Genomic DNA, 14,923 nt, shown 5'->3' with positions numbered 1-14,923 from the left:
TGTTGGAAGAGGCATTTTGGAACAAATCAGCAAAAAACTATGGAAGAACCTGTGCCTCTTTCCACAGATGGGAATGTTGCTAAGGCTACCCTGAGTGAGAAAGGGATTGGTGAGACCCACAGGAAGCTGGGGATGGATTTCAGTGGCATCTGCCAGTCTCAGCAGAGGATGACCTCGGAAGGCCACAGCTTGCTGGAGTAAATATGGACAGCGGATCTCTTAAAAGGGAAGACAGGCTTGAGGTGGGAGAAAGTCAATCCCCCAAAGCTGCAGTGTGTTTGGAGATGCTCTGCACACAAGAAGTGCTGCTCTTCCGGGAAAGCAGGGGATGAAGGAATGAGAAATAGGAACTATCCATGCTGAGGGAACTGCTACAGATGATGTGGAATAACCAGTGTCCATGAGCACCTCTCGCTCAGGCACAGGCAGGGCAGGCTCCCGGTGCCATGGTGGGGGTGGTCGTTGCCTGAGGGTCTCCAGCAGCCCCCTTTCCTGGGTCACCCTGTAGAGCCATATCCCTGACCTGGCACTGGGCTCCCGCCTGCGCTGAAGCCACTCTGGCCACCACCACCCATCTGCAGCTCCCTTTGCTCTGGGCCTGCTGGAGGAGGGAAGGAGAGACAACCCAGCCATGTAAGAGGGTGAAGGCTACGGGGGAGGAAGGACCTGTGCAGGGAATCCAGGAGATCCTCTCTCCAAGGGAGGGCAGTGCTCTTGAGACCAAGCCTGGGAGCTGGACCTCCCTGCTGGGCCTCCAACAGCACTCTTTGTAGCTTATGTTGGGTGGGCACCGTGGGTGGACCAGCCCTAGCAGTTATCTAGAGGGCTGGTGTGGTCCAGGGGCTCTCAGATTGTGTGCCCAGGTCAATCTGAAGCTGGTCCTGCACCTTGCAACAAAGATGCTGTCACTGAAGCTGAGATAGCATCATGAAGGCTGACCTTCGTCAACCAAGCCATGCCCCACTGGTCCTGGCTGCAGGGGGATAGATCAGGAGTGACACAATTGGATGGAGAGGGTTTGCAGAGGAAATGGGAGGAGGATGACTGCTAATCTCAGCATTTCTTCCCAGGTTCATCCCAAAAACTTTTCAAGGTGCAGTGTGATGCTTCCTTCTGGCTGCAGGGCACTTATCAAGCTGTCCAGTCACTGCCATTGGCTGTCTTTGCCTGTGCAAGGAGCCAGATCATGTGTAGGAATCATTTACTGCCTTTCAACCCCTCTGCCATTGCCAAGAGCGTGCAAGGGAACAGGCAGGCACTCGATGCTTCGAGCCAAAGGGCCGTGGACACCGCAGCAGCAGTTACTGGCAAACACACAAAACCCAGGGCCGGATCCAGCAGGGACTTTCTGAGATTAGTTCTGGGCAAGGCAGGGGGTGGACAACACAAAGAAAATAGCCCCTCCTGTGGTGTTTCAGCCCTGAGGGGAATTCAAATGTCACATCTTGGGAATTTTCCATCCGAAGCCCCTTGTAAAATGCAAAGCGCCTTGCCTCTGACTCCTGCCAGCGGAAGGGTTCAGTGCCAAAGTGAAAGGCTTCCTAAAAATGGGCTGATCTAGGGAGGGGGGCGATTTAAGAGCTATTGAGAAACAAGGAAGGACAAACAGTGTTAGGTCATTGCTTCTGCAAACACAGCCAAGGCTGTTCCTCTATAAAAGAGAGAGAAAGCAGTTCCAGAGCCATCACAGACTTGGAGGGGACAGTCTGTGACCAAGGCTGCTGCTCCCCCTCCTCGGCACCCGACTCCTTGCTCAAGTATGAAACTTGTACTCTCCACTGTGCTGTCCTTCGGGATAGTGGGTAAGTGTCTGCCGAAAGCAGTGTTTGGGGAAAGGAAGTCAAAACCATTGTGGACCCGGGCTTCCCCCTAGACAAGGCTTCTTTAGAGCTGCAGCACATGCCAGACACAGGCAGCTGTTAAGTAAAAGCTAGGACATAAAGCGGTGTTTGCTTTGGCTGCTGTGGATCTGTCAACGAGGATGGTATTTTGAGTGTTAGTGACAGCAGCTTTCTCCTTGGGCAGCCCGTGGGGGCTGGGGGGAGGGCTGCAGCTCCCCACAGCGAGCTGCCAGGCAAGGAGAAGGGATGATCGGCACCCATCACCACGGAGGGGACTCCTCAGGAGAGGCTCCGCACTCCTGCTGTCACAGGGTGAAGGGAAAAACCATCCTCCAGCCAACAGTTGTGCCGGGAGAGGAGCATGGGCTCAGCCACAGGGGGAGAGACTACTGCAAGACTGACTGATACATTTTAACCCACATGTACTGGGTTGAACCTGAAGATAGTGACACTAAAATTGAGGTTAAATAATGAAAGAGTCCCTGTGCTTCCCCCTCTGCTCCTGCGGGGCTCTGTCCTGCTGCTGCAGCTGCAGTTTTCTTGGGTTCCTGTGTGTTTTATGCCAAAATTGTGCCGCTGCAGGGCTGACTCTGCTTGGAGTGATTCTTTCCTCTCTTTCTGCTCACAGCTCTGGCAGGCAGTGGGCAGGTAGCCACAGCAAGGAGGTTGCTGCTGTCTACACCTGACCTGGAAAGGGAAAGAGGGATGCCCTTCTGGGAGTCTCTTCTGACCCCCTATAAAGTGTGGTGGGGGTCAATGTCTTCTGGTGGGAATTGCTGCCTGTGTCACTGGCATTGGAAAGTCCTTGATCACCTTTTCTGAGTACTAGAACACAAGATTGTTTTTTATGGCTTCTCTTCCTCCCCTGAATGCAAGGAGCCAAGAGGTTTCCCAGAAGCCCTGCAAGAGTGGCCAAGGCACTCAGGTCCCATTACCCTCCCAATGTCACCAATGCAGCCGGGCTGACCCCCTCAGGAGGTCCCCATCCAGCCTCTGCCCTGGGCAGGATGGTTGCCAGCATTAGAATAAGGCGACCATGGCCAAGACTTGAAAAACATAAATAATGTCAGCAGAAATTAAGGTTAAAGATTGGTGACCAAATTCAGCACCTCCACTGGGAGGAGGGGAGGCATCTGCTGGTAAGGTTATGGCTCGAAAAGTAGGTTTGCTGGCAGGGTTATGGCTCAAGTACAGAGAAGAAATTTCAGAGGTGAAAGAGAAAAGGGAAAGGGCACACGTTAATCTGAGATGTTTGAATGAAATATGCCATCGGGGGTTTGGAGGGAGCGTGCTGTGCAAACGACCTCTTGGTCTGCACAGCCCTGCTGGGAAGGGGCAAAATTAAGGGTCAGCACAAGCTGGCCACGTCCTTGAACTGCAAGTTTCCAGCATTTTTGGGGTTCAGGTTGCTGGAGAAGGTGTGAGTCTGTGTCCACCTGAGGTCTTTGCTGTGCTCTGCTCTCCCAGAACAGCCACTCAGCTGCATTTACTGGATGGGGGACTCGTAGAAGGACTATGGTGGTGCTGTGGCATCTCTTTTTCTGGGTGTAGTGAGGGAAGTGAGATATAAAGAGACAGTTAAATATATCAGATCATCCAGCTGCCAAGGGGGTGAGAGTAGCAGAGTTCTGCACACAGCCTGGCCAGGTCAGAGCTGCTCTCCCTCTGGGGTTATTTGCAAAGGCACTGCTTTAGTGTCTGCCTTTGCTCTCCATTTTTGCAAAAGCTTGAGCTTAATTTCTTCTGCTGAAGATCAATGCCTGTCCACCTCTCTCAGACTACTTATTTCTGGTTCTTTCTATAGCTTTCTGTTCTGCTGCCCCCCCAAAGACAAACATCAAGTGGTGCACAATATCCTCAGCAGAAGAGAACAAATGCAATATCCTGAGGGACCACATGCAACAAGACAACTTTGCATTGAGTTGCCTGCAGAAAGCAACGTACCTCGACTGCATAAAAGCCATCTCGGTGAGTGGGCTGCAAATATCTGTGCTGGGCACTGAGGATGTTTCAGCAGCCTATTGCACCTGGAGATGAATTTTTCTTTCAGTCGCTGGTTGTTACCTGTGACACCCCTGTAGAGAAAGAGTCATCCGCAAGGATCCAGGAGAGACTCTGGGAAGAGTTTTTCCTGCTCTTAGTTAATTGATGAAATCTCTTTGTTGTTTAGAATAATGAAGCAGATGCCATTAGCTTGGATGGAGGTCAAGTTTTTGAGGCAGGCCTTGCCCCCTACAAGCTGAAGCCCATTGCTGCTGAAGTCTATGAACACAGTCAAGGTACATTTTCATGCAGTGTTTTTAAGCCAAGTGGTGGTAACAAACTGAGAATACAAAGGCCATCCTTTCCACACAGAGTTCCCATAATATTTTGGTTGAGGGTCCAAAATATTGCCCCTGGCCTACAGATCTCAGAGGGGAAGGGGTAGGAGGCAGTTCAGTAAAATGTGAATCATCACCCGTGGCCACTGTGTCACTGCAGTGGAAAGGGGCAGAGCCAGTGCCTCATTTCTGTCGTTTGCTGCAGTGAAAGTCTCTGATCCCATGATGGGATGGAGAGCACCATGAGCAGAAATCACGGTCCTTCTGAAGCATGGCATTAAAATTGTGCTGGTCCCAGAGATCTTCTGCTTTCAGTCGCCTTGAACCGTGAGGGTAAAACACAGAGCTAGATGGCACAGATAAACTGTGTACCCCCCTGTGCAGTGAGCAAGACAAAAAAAATCATTGAGGAAGCAACAGCATTATAAGTGATTGGGGAGAAACACCCAGTTGAGATCACTGAGGCAAGAAGTGCAGGCAATACCCAGGAAAAAAAAGGAGAAGTATAAAAAGTGCTCTGCGCCATCCCTTCTGATAGGAGTTAGATCCATGTCTCCATCCCTACTCACTCGCTGTACAATCCTTCACCTCTCCCATCTTTCTCCTGGCAGCCAAACAGATGCTATTTCCTCACCACATCCAAAGCTCCCAATCTCTTTTGACCTCTGCCCTGGAGTTCAGCCTGTTTGTACACAATGTGCAGGATCAAAGCAAAATGGCAGAGTAGTTCTGAACATGGGAACTAAGAAAAACAGATATTAAATGGAAGGCTGAGGTCTCTACCACCCCTAAAACTCAGTCACTGTATCCATACACAGCATGTGATGGACTAGGTATAATTTTAAAGACTAAAAGTGGACTTTTAGTCTCACAAAGCTTGTGTATATGCTTCAGTGGGTAACAGCATTTGAGAAGAGACTAGCCAGGGGAGATTTGCCAAAAAGACTTGTTGAAGCTCCTTACAAAACTATGGCACATCTGATGTCTATCCTGTGGCAAGGCACTTTGTGTGTGATAGTATTTTTAGCTCACTTTTTATTAGTTGAAATGCACAGCATTGGTTCAATATTGGCAGTTAGCTCACCCCTAAGAAAATGAGAAAACCATAAGCATTCAAACAAATTGCTAGTTATATGGAAGTGCAGCACTTTGTTCCCTGAAACAGGGGGTTTAGTAGGATTTGAAATGTCCCCAAGTCCTGTTTTCTCATTGTTTTATTGCTTTTTCCTGCACTGCAGGCTCCACTACCAGCTACTATGCTGTGGCCGTCGTGAAGAAGGGAACAGACTTCACAATAAATGAACTGAGGGGAAAGACATCCTGCCACACAGGCCTGGGCAGGTCTGCTGGCTGGAACATCCCGATTGGGATCCTCATCCGCCAGGGAGACATCGAGTGGGATGGCAAAGACTCAGGCTCCATTGAGCAAGGTGAGGTGGCAGGGGTGGATCGACGGTGGGAGTCAAGCCAGAGGTGATGGTACAGTGAAAGGGATGTTGCCCAATGTTCTGGGGGGGTCCAGAGGTGGCTCACAGGGCACTGGCATTCCTTGTGCATCCCCACCCTTCCCATCCTTCTAAAAGTGAATTTCTGACTCGCTATTGCTCGTTTCTCACCCACAGCCGTGGCCAATTTTTTCTCTGCCAGCTGCGTCCCCGGTGTCACCACTGAACCCAAACTGTACCGTCAGTGCAAGGGGGACTCCAAAACCAAAATGTCCCGCACGGGACCTTATTCTGGATATTCTGGAGCTTTTCAGTGAGTGAGAGTCATTTGTCCTTTGGGGAAATATTCTAGCTCTGACACATGAAAGTTTTCATTAAACCAGGGGAGGCCGTGTTGTATTCAGCGGTCCTGAGAAGACTGAATTACTTCTCTGCCATTATCATTTCTTCCCAGCCAGCATAGCTTTTTTGGGGGGGGAAACCACTTCTCTATAACTGCAGTTTGTGCCAAAAATAATTTGCTGAAACAGGAGATAGAGAGCCACAGTGTCTATTTTTCTAACTTCTCTTCTGTTCCTCCCCCCTGCAGCTGTCTGAAAGAAGGAAAAGGAGACGTGGCTTTTGTGAAACACACAACTGTTCAAGGTAAGCCTGCAAGATCTCTTGTTTCTCCTCTTTCTAGTCCAATATCTCGCTGCCACTCCATCCTGCAATTCGTCTACACTGTGCAGCTTTCATTCCTCCCCATGTTGGCCCAAAACCTCTTCTTCTTTCATCTCTTGAAACATGTTTTGTGCATTCTGGACTAAGTCATCCTTGTTATTGAGAAACAGGATTATGGTGGGTCCACTTTTTCTTCTCTGAGGTTCTTCTTTGTATACGGAAAACCTGTTTAGTGCCATATCTCAGAGCCAGCTGTAATGTGAGCAATTGAGCAGGTCACCCATCCCTCTGGGAGGGATTTTGGAGGGAATTCACCCACAGCCAGACTTCACCAACTCTGTACTTCTCGGAGATGGAGGATGGCCTTGGATGTCCAGGACCTGCAGTGAGCTCAGTGGAGGGTCACCAAGGCTGTTATGGGGCAGGGACAACTGTCCCGCAAGGAGATGCTCTGTGGGGGGAACTTGGTCAGCCTGGGGACCAGATACAAGGGGAACTTTTTTCCCCTTGAGGACAAGAAAATAATGGGACAGTTTTCCCAGGACAGCTGTGCACTCTCCATCCTTGAAGGGTTTCGAGATCCATCTGGAGCAACCTGGTCTGCCCCTGCCTTGAGCAGGAGCTTGGACCAGAGGTCCCTTCCCACCTGAATTCTCTTGTAGCCTTGTGACCTCAGTCCTGGGCTTTTTCTTCAGCCCCGACCTTAGTTACCTAATGGCCTTCACAGACCATGTGCAGCTCCTGACCTGTTCAGTCCATTTGTATGCTGTTTGTAAACCTATTTGTATCCATTTGCACATAAATCCTCTTACTGTTGGGTTAGTCATGACAGAGGCAGAGACGATCTCTCCTCCTCAGGCATTGCTTTTGTACAACCACCATGACCCCAGTCCCATTGCAACCTGTCTCCTGCAAAGATTTCTCCCCTGAGCTCCAGCAGAAACAAATTAATTACAAAGCTTCCCTAGACGGGATTTTTTGGTCTATTTTCATGGTGATGCAACTCATGGTTCCTCCCTTCCTCCAGAAAATGCCCCGAATGAGAAGGAGGAGTATGAGCTTCTGTGTCTGGATGGCACCCGCCAGCCCGTGGACAACTACAAAACCTGTCACTGGGCCAGGGTTCCCGCCCATGCCGTGATGGCTCGAGATGACAACAAGGTCAATGACATCTGGAACTTCCTCTCCAAAGCACAGGTATCATTGTTCTCTCCTTTCCTTCCCACAGCATCCCCTTTTCTCTCCTCTGGCTTTGGTTGCTCTCTCCAGCTTTCCAAGAGTTTTGGTTATGGTCATATGCTGATTATTCTTCCCTGTGGCAGGAAAAATTTGGCGTGGGCACAGCCAGCACCTTCCACCTCTTTGGGCCACCTGGCAAGAAGGACCCAGCCCTCAAAGACTTGCTTTTCAAAGATTCTGCAATTCAGCTGAAGCGAATCCCATCACTGATGGATACCCAGCTCTACCTGGGCTTTGACTATTACAGTGCCATCCAGAGCCTTCAGAAAGGTAGGCAGGGCATGAAACACCAAAGTCATGTCAGTGTGTGGAAGTGTTGGCATTGGCAAATATGTCTGGGCAAAAGGAGCATGATTTTTTCAGACACAGATTTATCATCTGCAAAATATTTCCCATGTTATCACATAATCTTCACAAATGTCACTTACAAAAGGAATTTGTTGAGTCCAAACCCAAAATAACATCATCACCACTCTGACAAAGACAGAAAATTTGCACACACTCCATACAAGTTATTCAGCTGGTGGTAGAGATTGGGCATGGTCAAAAACGCTTCTCAGAAAAGCCATTGCTGGATGCAAAAAGAGGGAAGAACCTGGAACACCAGGTCCAGCACTGGACACTTGAGGGAAACAGTGTCCTTTATTTCCAGCTAGACTCATCAAGCATTTACTGATGGCTTTCTGAAAGTCAAACATCCCACAAGTGATCTCTGAAACCCACTTAGAATGAATAGTACAATTTAAAGTACCTCACTTCTGTGAAGTGGCATTTATGGACTTCACGTAACATCAGAGCAGATTATTCAAATGCTGTTTCACAGAAGCATAACTAGGTTGTAATTTCCCAGCTCGGTCTGGTCTTAGTCTCATGGTTGTCTGGGCTGTGAGGAGTGGAGAAATGTGAGATATATTATAGGCAGCAATACCAAGTATTATTAACACATGGGAGTTTAGTGGTGGTGCTGTTTTAGCTAACAGAAATCTGTCTGAGTGGCCTGTGTTATGCAGAAATTCGCCTTTCAGATCTGTAGGTTGGTTTTTGAGCATCCTTCAGCTTACAAATCACCCTTTCTCCTCATGCCAGCTCATTAAACAGGAACATCTTGCCCCGAGCAGCAGCAGGTCGGTGTGTACAGGCAGTTTCACGGTTGAGTCCCATGGACTTCCCACCCAGGAAGTGGCCCGTTTGCTCCATAGGGCTCTGGGCTTATCCTGGTTTTCCCCTGGCTTTTCAGACCGCCTGACCCCCAGCCGCAGAGGGAACAAGACCCAGTGGTGTGCGATAGGCAGGGACGAGAAAAAGAAGTGTGACGTCTGGAGCGTGATGAGCAACGGGGAGGTGGAGTGCATCGTGGCAGAAGACACCAAGGAATGCATCATGAAGATCATGGTATGGCTTTTTTTTCCCCTTTTCTTCTCATTGTGAACTCTCCAGCTGCTTCTTTTACAATCTGATCTCTGAAAAGCCCTGGCCTGGGGACACACAGTGTTCCATTACTGTTGCAGAAAGGTGAAGCAGATGCCATCAGCCTGGACGGAGGCTTTGTCTACACTGCCGGCATGTGTGGCTTGGTGCCAGTGGTGGCAGAGAGCTATGAGGGTAAGCACAGCCTCTTCTGTCCCTCAGAGCTCAGGTGGTGGGGAATGGGCTGATGCCAAAGCGCTGGGTTTATTCTGGAGTCTAGAATGCAGATTCAGGGCTGCATCCTACAGAAAATACATGAGGCAACTCTGCTCAGCACTCGTCTCGTCTTTCCATGAGGTGGGGGGAGAGCAGGCATGGATAGTGGAGAACATGGCAACCTCCAACTCCTCTCTTCTTTGTTTTAGTCCCGTTCACATCCTGTCCCTACCCTTTAGCGCTGGTCTCAGTAAAACCAGTTGTTTTAGCTCAAAGGAGCAGCTGGAGACCGTGCTTTGTTCTTTTGATGCACAAGGCGTTCCTGAAAGAGTCACTCCTAGAATGAAGTTACTCCAGAAATTAGTGAGCTTGATCCTTTTTTTGGGTTTGAGTTCTCTTCTGTTCAGTATCTTCTTCTTTTCCTCTCCCACAGAGAACCACTGCAGTGAATCGGAAGAAGAACCAGGTAATTACTGCCAACAGGGGGACAGAAAACAGTCCTGAGGGATATAAGCAGTAAAATATATGCAGTCATGAGTGGAGAACAAATGGCCTGTCTCCACACAAAGAGCCACGGTGTCCAATGTAGGTCTTAAAATTTTGGGAGTCAGGTTTAACAGTCTGGGTCTGCAAGGAGATACCAAGGCAAAGCAAACAGTAACAGCAGAGATTTGCGTGGTCACATCACAACAGCATCAGGGCTTGAACAGGGAAAGAGGGCCTGGGCTGTAGCATTAGGGAATTGTTCTTTCTAGGAATGGGAAGGGAGAGGAGAGAAGGTTTTTGTCCATTGCTAAAGAGAAAATAAGAAATCAAGAGGGGATAAGAAATCCTCATGTATGTCTTGCTGCAGCCTTCTCGCATACTCAAGTGTCAGGGTAGGCAGGGAAATGTCAGGGATAATAATTTCCCAGGAGCATGGTGGAAGTAGATGCATCACATCTACAAACAGTTGTGTTGTTGCTGCCCAGCCAACAATTTATAAGTGCAAAGTATTTCTGCTTACTGTTCATATATGCCCATTCCCAAGAGAAGCCATTGGCCTCCTTAGGGATCACGGTGAGATCCTTGGGTCAGGCCTTAATTCTCCTCTATTTTATTCTCCGAAAGCAACCTACTTTGCCGTGGCTGTTGTGAAGAAATCTGACAGAGATATCACATGGAACAACCTGCAGGGTAAGAAGTCGTGCCACACTGCCGTGGGGAGAACTGCCGGCTGGAACATCCCCATGGGCCTGATTCACAACAGGACAGGGAACTGCAACTTCGGTGAGTCCATTTCGGCACCCACTTCTTCCAGCTGGGAATCTGCTCACAAAAATGTTTTCCCTTCCTTCATGTGGTCTTCAAAGTTTCTCATGCTTCAAAGATTCCCACTTGGAGGTGGGAAATGGGAAAGGCTCTGTTATTTAAGGTTTCACTGAGCAAAATTTTAAGCTCTTGGTGGCTGCTTCAGAGTAAGATACAGCACATCAGCTGCCTTGGGGGGTTTTGCTTTCTATTCACATCTCTCCCCTTCCCTTTGCAGCAGCCCAACCAAGAGGTATTCCCAAAAATGGAATATGGGCTGCCCTGGTGCTTGTGCAGGGTGTGGAGTGGGGCTAAAGGATGAAACTCAGGAGGGAGGGGGAGGGCTGAGAACAGGAGACAGAGGCTGATCTTCATTCAAGAAACTTAAATCCGACTGCCTGAGAATTCATTGAGAATTATGGTCCAACAAAAATAATTTGGAAATGTTATCGACCAAGGCAAAGTAAACACAATTATTAAACCAAAAAAAGGTATTAGTGAGAGTAAGTTTTATTCTTGGCCTCTCCATCCTTCTGCCTGCCTTTCCCACTGTCCCTTCTCCCCCAGAGCTCTGGCATTGCTGCCAACTGCAGCTCTGTCGACCCATAAAGGCCGTGCAGGCTCAGGCTGGCTCTGTGTGAGCTGGGAAAGGTTTGCAGGAAAAACATTCTTCTTTTTACAACAAGATAGTGCCTATTGCACTTAAGCCTTAGGCCCTGCTTCCTTGTAGAATCACAGAATGGTTTGGGTTGGAAGAGACCTTAAAGCACATCCAGTTCCACCCCACTGCCATGGGCAGGGACACCTTCCACTAGCCCAGGTTGCTCCAAGCCCCGTCCAACCTGGCCTTGAACACTTCCAGGGATGAGGCAGCCACAGCTTCTCTGGGCAACAATAACAATAATTATCAATAATAACAAGACACAAGTTTCACAGTGAAAACCAGATGCATGTAATTTCCATCTCCCCATTGACCAGTAACACAAAGTCAGGGCATTTAACTCAAGTTATTAAAACAAAACCTAACTTTCCAGGGTAGGAAAAGTGAATTTTTCCTATTCCTGCCTTCAGATGAATACTTCAGCCAGGGCTGTGCTCCTGGATCTCCTCCCACCTCCCGCCTCTGCCAGCTCTGCAAGGGCTCTGGGGGGGTCCCGCCGGAGAAGTGCGTCGCCAGCAGCCACGAGCAGTACTATGGATACACTGGAGCTTTACGGTGAGTGCTGGGAACACTTAGGCTACCTCTGGCTAATCCCAGAGGTTATGGGTGGATCACAGCTGGAGCACAGCCTCATGTTGACACTAATTTGCTAACCTCCTCTTTTTCTTCATTCCACCACAACGTCTGTAATATACATATGTGACGTGTTTTGTCTTTGCTTCCTGAAAAATGATGCAAAATCTGTAAATTCTGTAAAACTGATGTGCTGATGCCCCAGGCAAACCAGGAGAGACACAAGACCTCCTACAATGGCAGCAATGCTCCACTTTTAATACAGATAAGGAGTGTAAAGTGTTTCAGATACCTTTAAAATATTCATGGCAGGACTCCTAGACCTGGCTGTCCTCAGAGATTAATTGTACAAAATAAGACACAGGTGTAAATTAAATCTGTAGGAAAGGGCCACGATTCAAGCACACACATCATTGGCCTCTTTCTACTTCCCAGGTGTCTGGTGGAGCAGGGGGATGTGGCCTTTATTAAGCATTCCATCGTCGAGGAGAACACTGATGGTACGTGGTTATTGCACAGCTCATGTCAGGGCTGCCTTCCCCTTCTGCCTTATTACTCAGGTGTTGTGAGGTTGATGTTCTCCTGACACACAAGATCTCTGAATCTCCAAATCCCTTCTCTGTAAAGGCAAAAGTAAAGAAAGCTGGGCCAAAGATCTGAAAATGGACCAATTTGAGTTGCTGTGCACTGATGGGCAACGGGCAAATGTCATGGACTACAGGAGGTGCAACCTGGCCAAAGTTCCCACACATGCCGTCGTGACACGTCCTGAGAAAGCAAAACAAGTCCGTGAGATGCTGGAGAGACAAGAGGTTTGTAGTGCTGAGAGTGGGAGAAATACCCTGGGGTTGCCTTTATGCTCTGATTTTCCCCAAGTCAGAGTAACGTGGAAGATTTTACCTGGTATGGGGCGACAGCCTTGTCCCTTGTACTTGCCCTTCCTCCATCCCTCCCAAACCCTTCTTTCTCCTCTGCCACCTTAGCAAATACAAATTTAGGGAACACTTGTGTGACATGAATTTATCACCTCCTTTCTGGGCTCTGCTCTTTCTGGTGTGTCTCAGAAACTCCTCTGGGGTGCCCGGTCTCTGCCACAGCTGAGTCAGGCTCAGCCCCCACAGCAGCCCCCCTGCACACACACAGTCCTACAGACACTGGGGCCAACATAAGTGGGTTAAACCATCTCTGTCACTGCAAACGTTAATATTTGCTCCATCCAGGCTCTGCTGAGAGGCCCTTGGGAAGTCAGTTCCTTTTGCTCCCACCTCATGGCTAAGGCCCAAGACCTGCTGGCAGCACCTGCTGATGGGCTCTGCATGTTAAAATGGGGGGAAAAATGTGCCCAGCCATGACAGATCCCTCCTCTAAGCACATGGACAGAAAATTCTCTCCTAAATTTCTGGAGCCTGGCTTGGGGCTCCCCAGGATGATGAAGAACCAAGAGTTAAGCTTGCATGAGCTGAATCCTGCCAGCTTTCTACTTCTCTTCTCTTTGTGCCTTTATTTCAGAGACTGTTTGGAGCAAAAGGAATCAAGAATAAGGATTTCAATATGTTTGCATATGAAACCAAGGATCTCCTGTTTAAAGACTTGACCAAGTGCCTGGTGAAGCTCCGCGATGGAATAACATACAAGGAATTCCTCGGAGATCAATACTATGCTTCACTTGCCAGCCTCAACACCTGCAATCCATCAGGTAACTGGAACAGCCCAAGGGGAATTCTCTGAATTGCAGTTCTTACCTCGCAGGCACGGGCAGTTTCTTCTGGGACTGTCCATTTAATGCTTTTTAAGCAAAATGAGGATAACTCAGAAGGATGCCACTATACTTTTCTCTAAGGTCCTTGGGTGAACTGAGAATGGACTTAAAATCTGCTATTCTGGCAGCAACATGAATAAAAGATTTTTCCTCACCTTTAGAAAATACACACTTCGAGAAATGGCACAAAGAACCCACCTGGACCCATCAGTGTGGGCCCAGAGTGATCTGTGGTTACTGCCTTTTTTTTTGTGGCACACCATGGATTTTCCAAGTGATGATATTGTTGGCATGGCTGGATGTGTGCTGGTGGGACCAGAGTGTTTAAAGGCAGGATCTGAACTTCTCCCTGTCCTTTCTTTTTCCAGATCTTCTCCAGGTGTGCACCTTCCTTGAGGACAAGTAATGAGCTGGGAAGGATTCCTCGCTGGAGGGGGAGAAAACCTCAATTTATGACTCCTCTCATGCCCTCAGCACTGAACACTGAGGGCTCTCTGCCTTCACTGCTTTCTCTGCCCTCCCTCATCACTCTGAAAGTGGCTCCTTGAGACTTTACAGTTCTCTGCTGCCATCACAGCAAAAAATAAAATCTCTAACCTAAACAGGCATCCTGAGATTTTTCAAAATGGTCCTTAAGCCCATTCCTTCCTCAGCACATCTTGCTGTAGGACAGATACCAATGTGGTTATTGTCAGTTACATCTCTTGCTGCCCATTAGAGAAACTTCTTTCACCATTTGCCAAAGCAAAATGGATTCAATACATCTTAGAGTCCAATTAACAGGTGTTTTGTACTCTCTGTGCTTTTTGTTTGCCCAGGTTATCCCATTATCTCCCCAGCAGATGACAGTTCCCAAGTGTGGCTGGGACACAGGAAGAGGGAAAGTGTTTATGTCAGGGAGCTGAAGGCTGGAGAAGGGAAAAAAAAAACCAACCCAAAGTAATACAGTGGTTGTAAGATGGGAGGTGTGAATAGAACTGCTCTGTCTCTTATCTCAGCTGGCTGGGGCTGAGTCACTTCCACCTGGCAGGACTCTTAAAACACGTAAATGTATTGATAGGGAGAGTCCAGGCTTAGGATTCCTTTCTGGAAAAAAAATCTAGAACTTAGAAAAGTGTGTGTTTTGGAAGTCCGTCAGATGTAGGTTTGTTTTCTCTGAGTCTGATCCATGGTGAAAACAAAAAGGCGAGAGAAACAGGTCTGCTGAGGCTCTCTGCTTCAGAGGAGCAGTCTGGGGTCATCCAGCAGATCCTAGCCCTGTTGTCATGGCAGACACAGAGGAGTTGTTGAGGGTACAGAGGTGCTGAGAGCTCCTGGTCTTGAGGGAATGAATATTTTGATGATTTCTGGATGCATATGATATGTGTGGTAAGAAGTCCACTAGCCTGACTGAAGATCCCCTTGGATGATAGAAATGTAGGGTGTGATGGGAAAGGATGACATGTAGTCCCTCACATTTATGTAGGATGAAGTACACTGGGCAGGTGGCTCTTTTAACCAGTTCTTCA

General features: G+C 48.5%; 1 protein-coding gene across 1 annotated transcript; it reads left to right on the top strand.

Annotated features, from left to right (window-relative positions):
• Positions 1–1,467: 1,467 nt before the first annotated feature.
• On the top strand, positions 1,468–14,021 carry TF (transferrin). The gene is made up of 17 exons (XM_027703690.1): positions 1,468–1,802; positions 3,646–3,809; positions 4,012–4,120; positions 5,401–5,592; positions 5,785–5,920; positions 6,197–6,252; positions 7,298–7,467; positions 7,593–7,779; positions 8,747–8,901; positions 9,018–9,111; positions 9,566–9,598; positions 10,243–10,401; positions 11,494–11,638; positions 12,092–12,156; positions 12,284–12,468; positions 13,166–13,352; positions 13,784–14,021. Exons 1-17 carry the CDS (start codon positions 1,760–1,762, stop codon positions 13,819–13,821), a joined length of 2,118 nt encoding a protein of 705 aa, XP_027559491.1. The 5' UTR covers positions 1,468–1,759; the 3' UTR covers positions 13,822–14,021.
• Positions 14,022–14,923: the final 902 nt, after the last annotated feature.

This window comes from Neopelma chrysocephalum, unplaced genomic scaffold (assembly GCF_003984885.1).
Source record: "Neopelma chrysocephalum unplaced genomic scaffold, ASM398488v2 Primary Assembly neopelma1_252, whole genome shotgun sequence".
NCBI lineage: Eukaryota > Metazoa > Chordata > Aves > Passeriformes > Pipridae > Neopelma > Neopelma chrysocephalum.
The sequence above is the reverse complement of the archived record's forward strand: the minus strand, read 5'-3'. Positions and strand labels throughout refer to the sequence as shown.

Coding starts and splice junctions, on each gene's coding strand:
- TF (XM_027703690.1), top strand. CDS start 1,760: ATGAAACTTGTACTCTCCACTGTGCTGTCCTTCGGGATAGTGG. Junction 11,639..12,091: donor GGATACACTGGAGCTTTACG/GTGAGTGCTGGG, acceptor TCTACTTCCCAG/GTGTCTGGTGGAGCAGGGGG. Junction 12,469..13,165: donor AGATGCTGGAGAGACAAGAG/GTTTGTAGTGCT, acceptor CCTTTATTTCAG/AGACTGTTTGGAGCAAAAGG.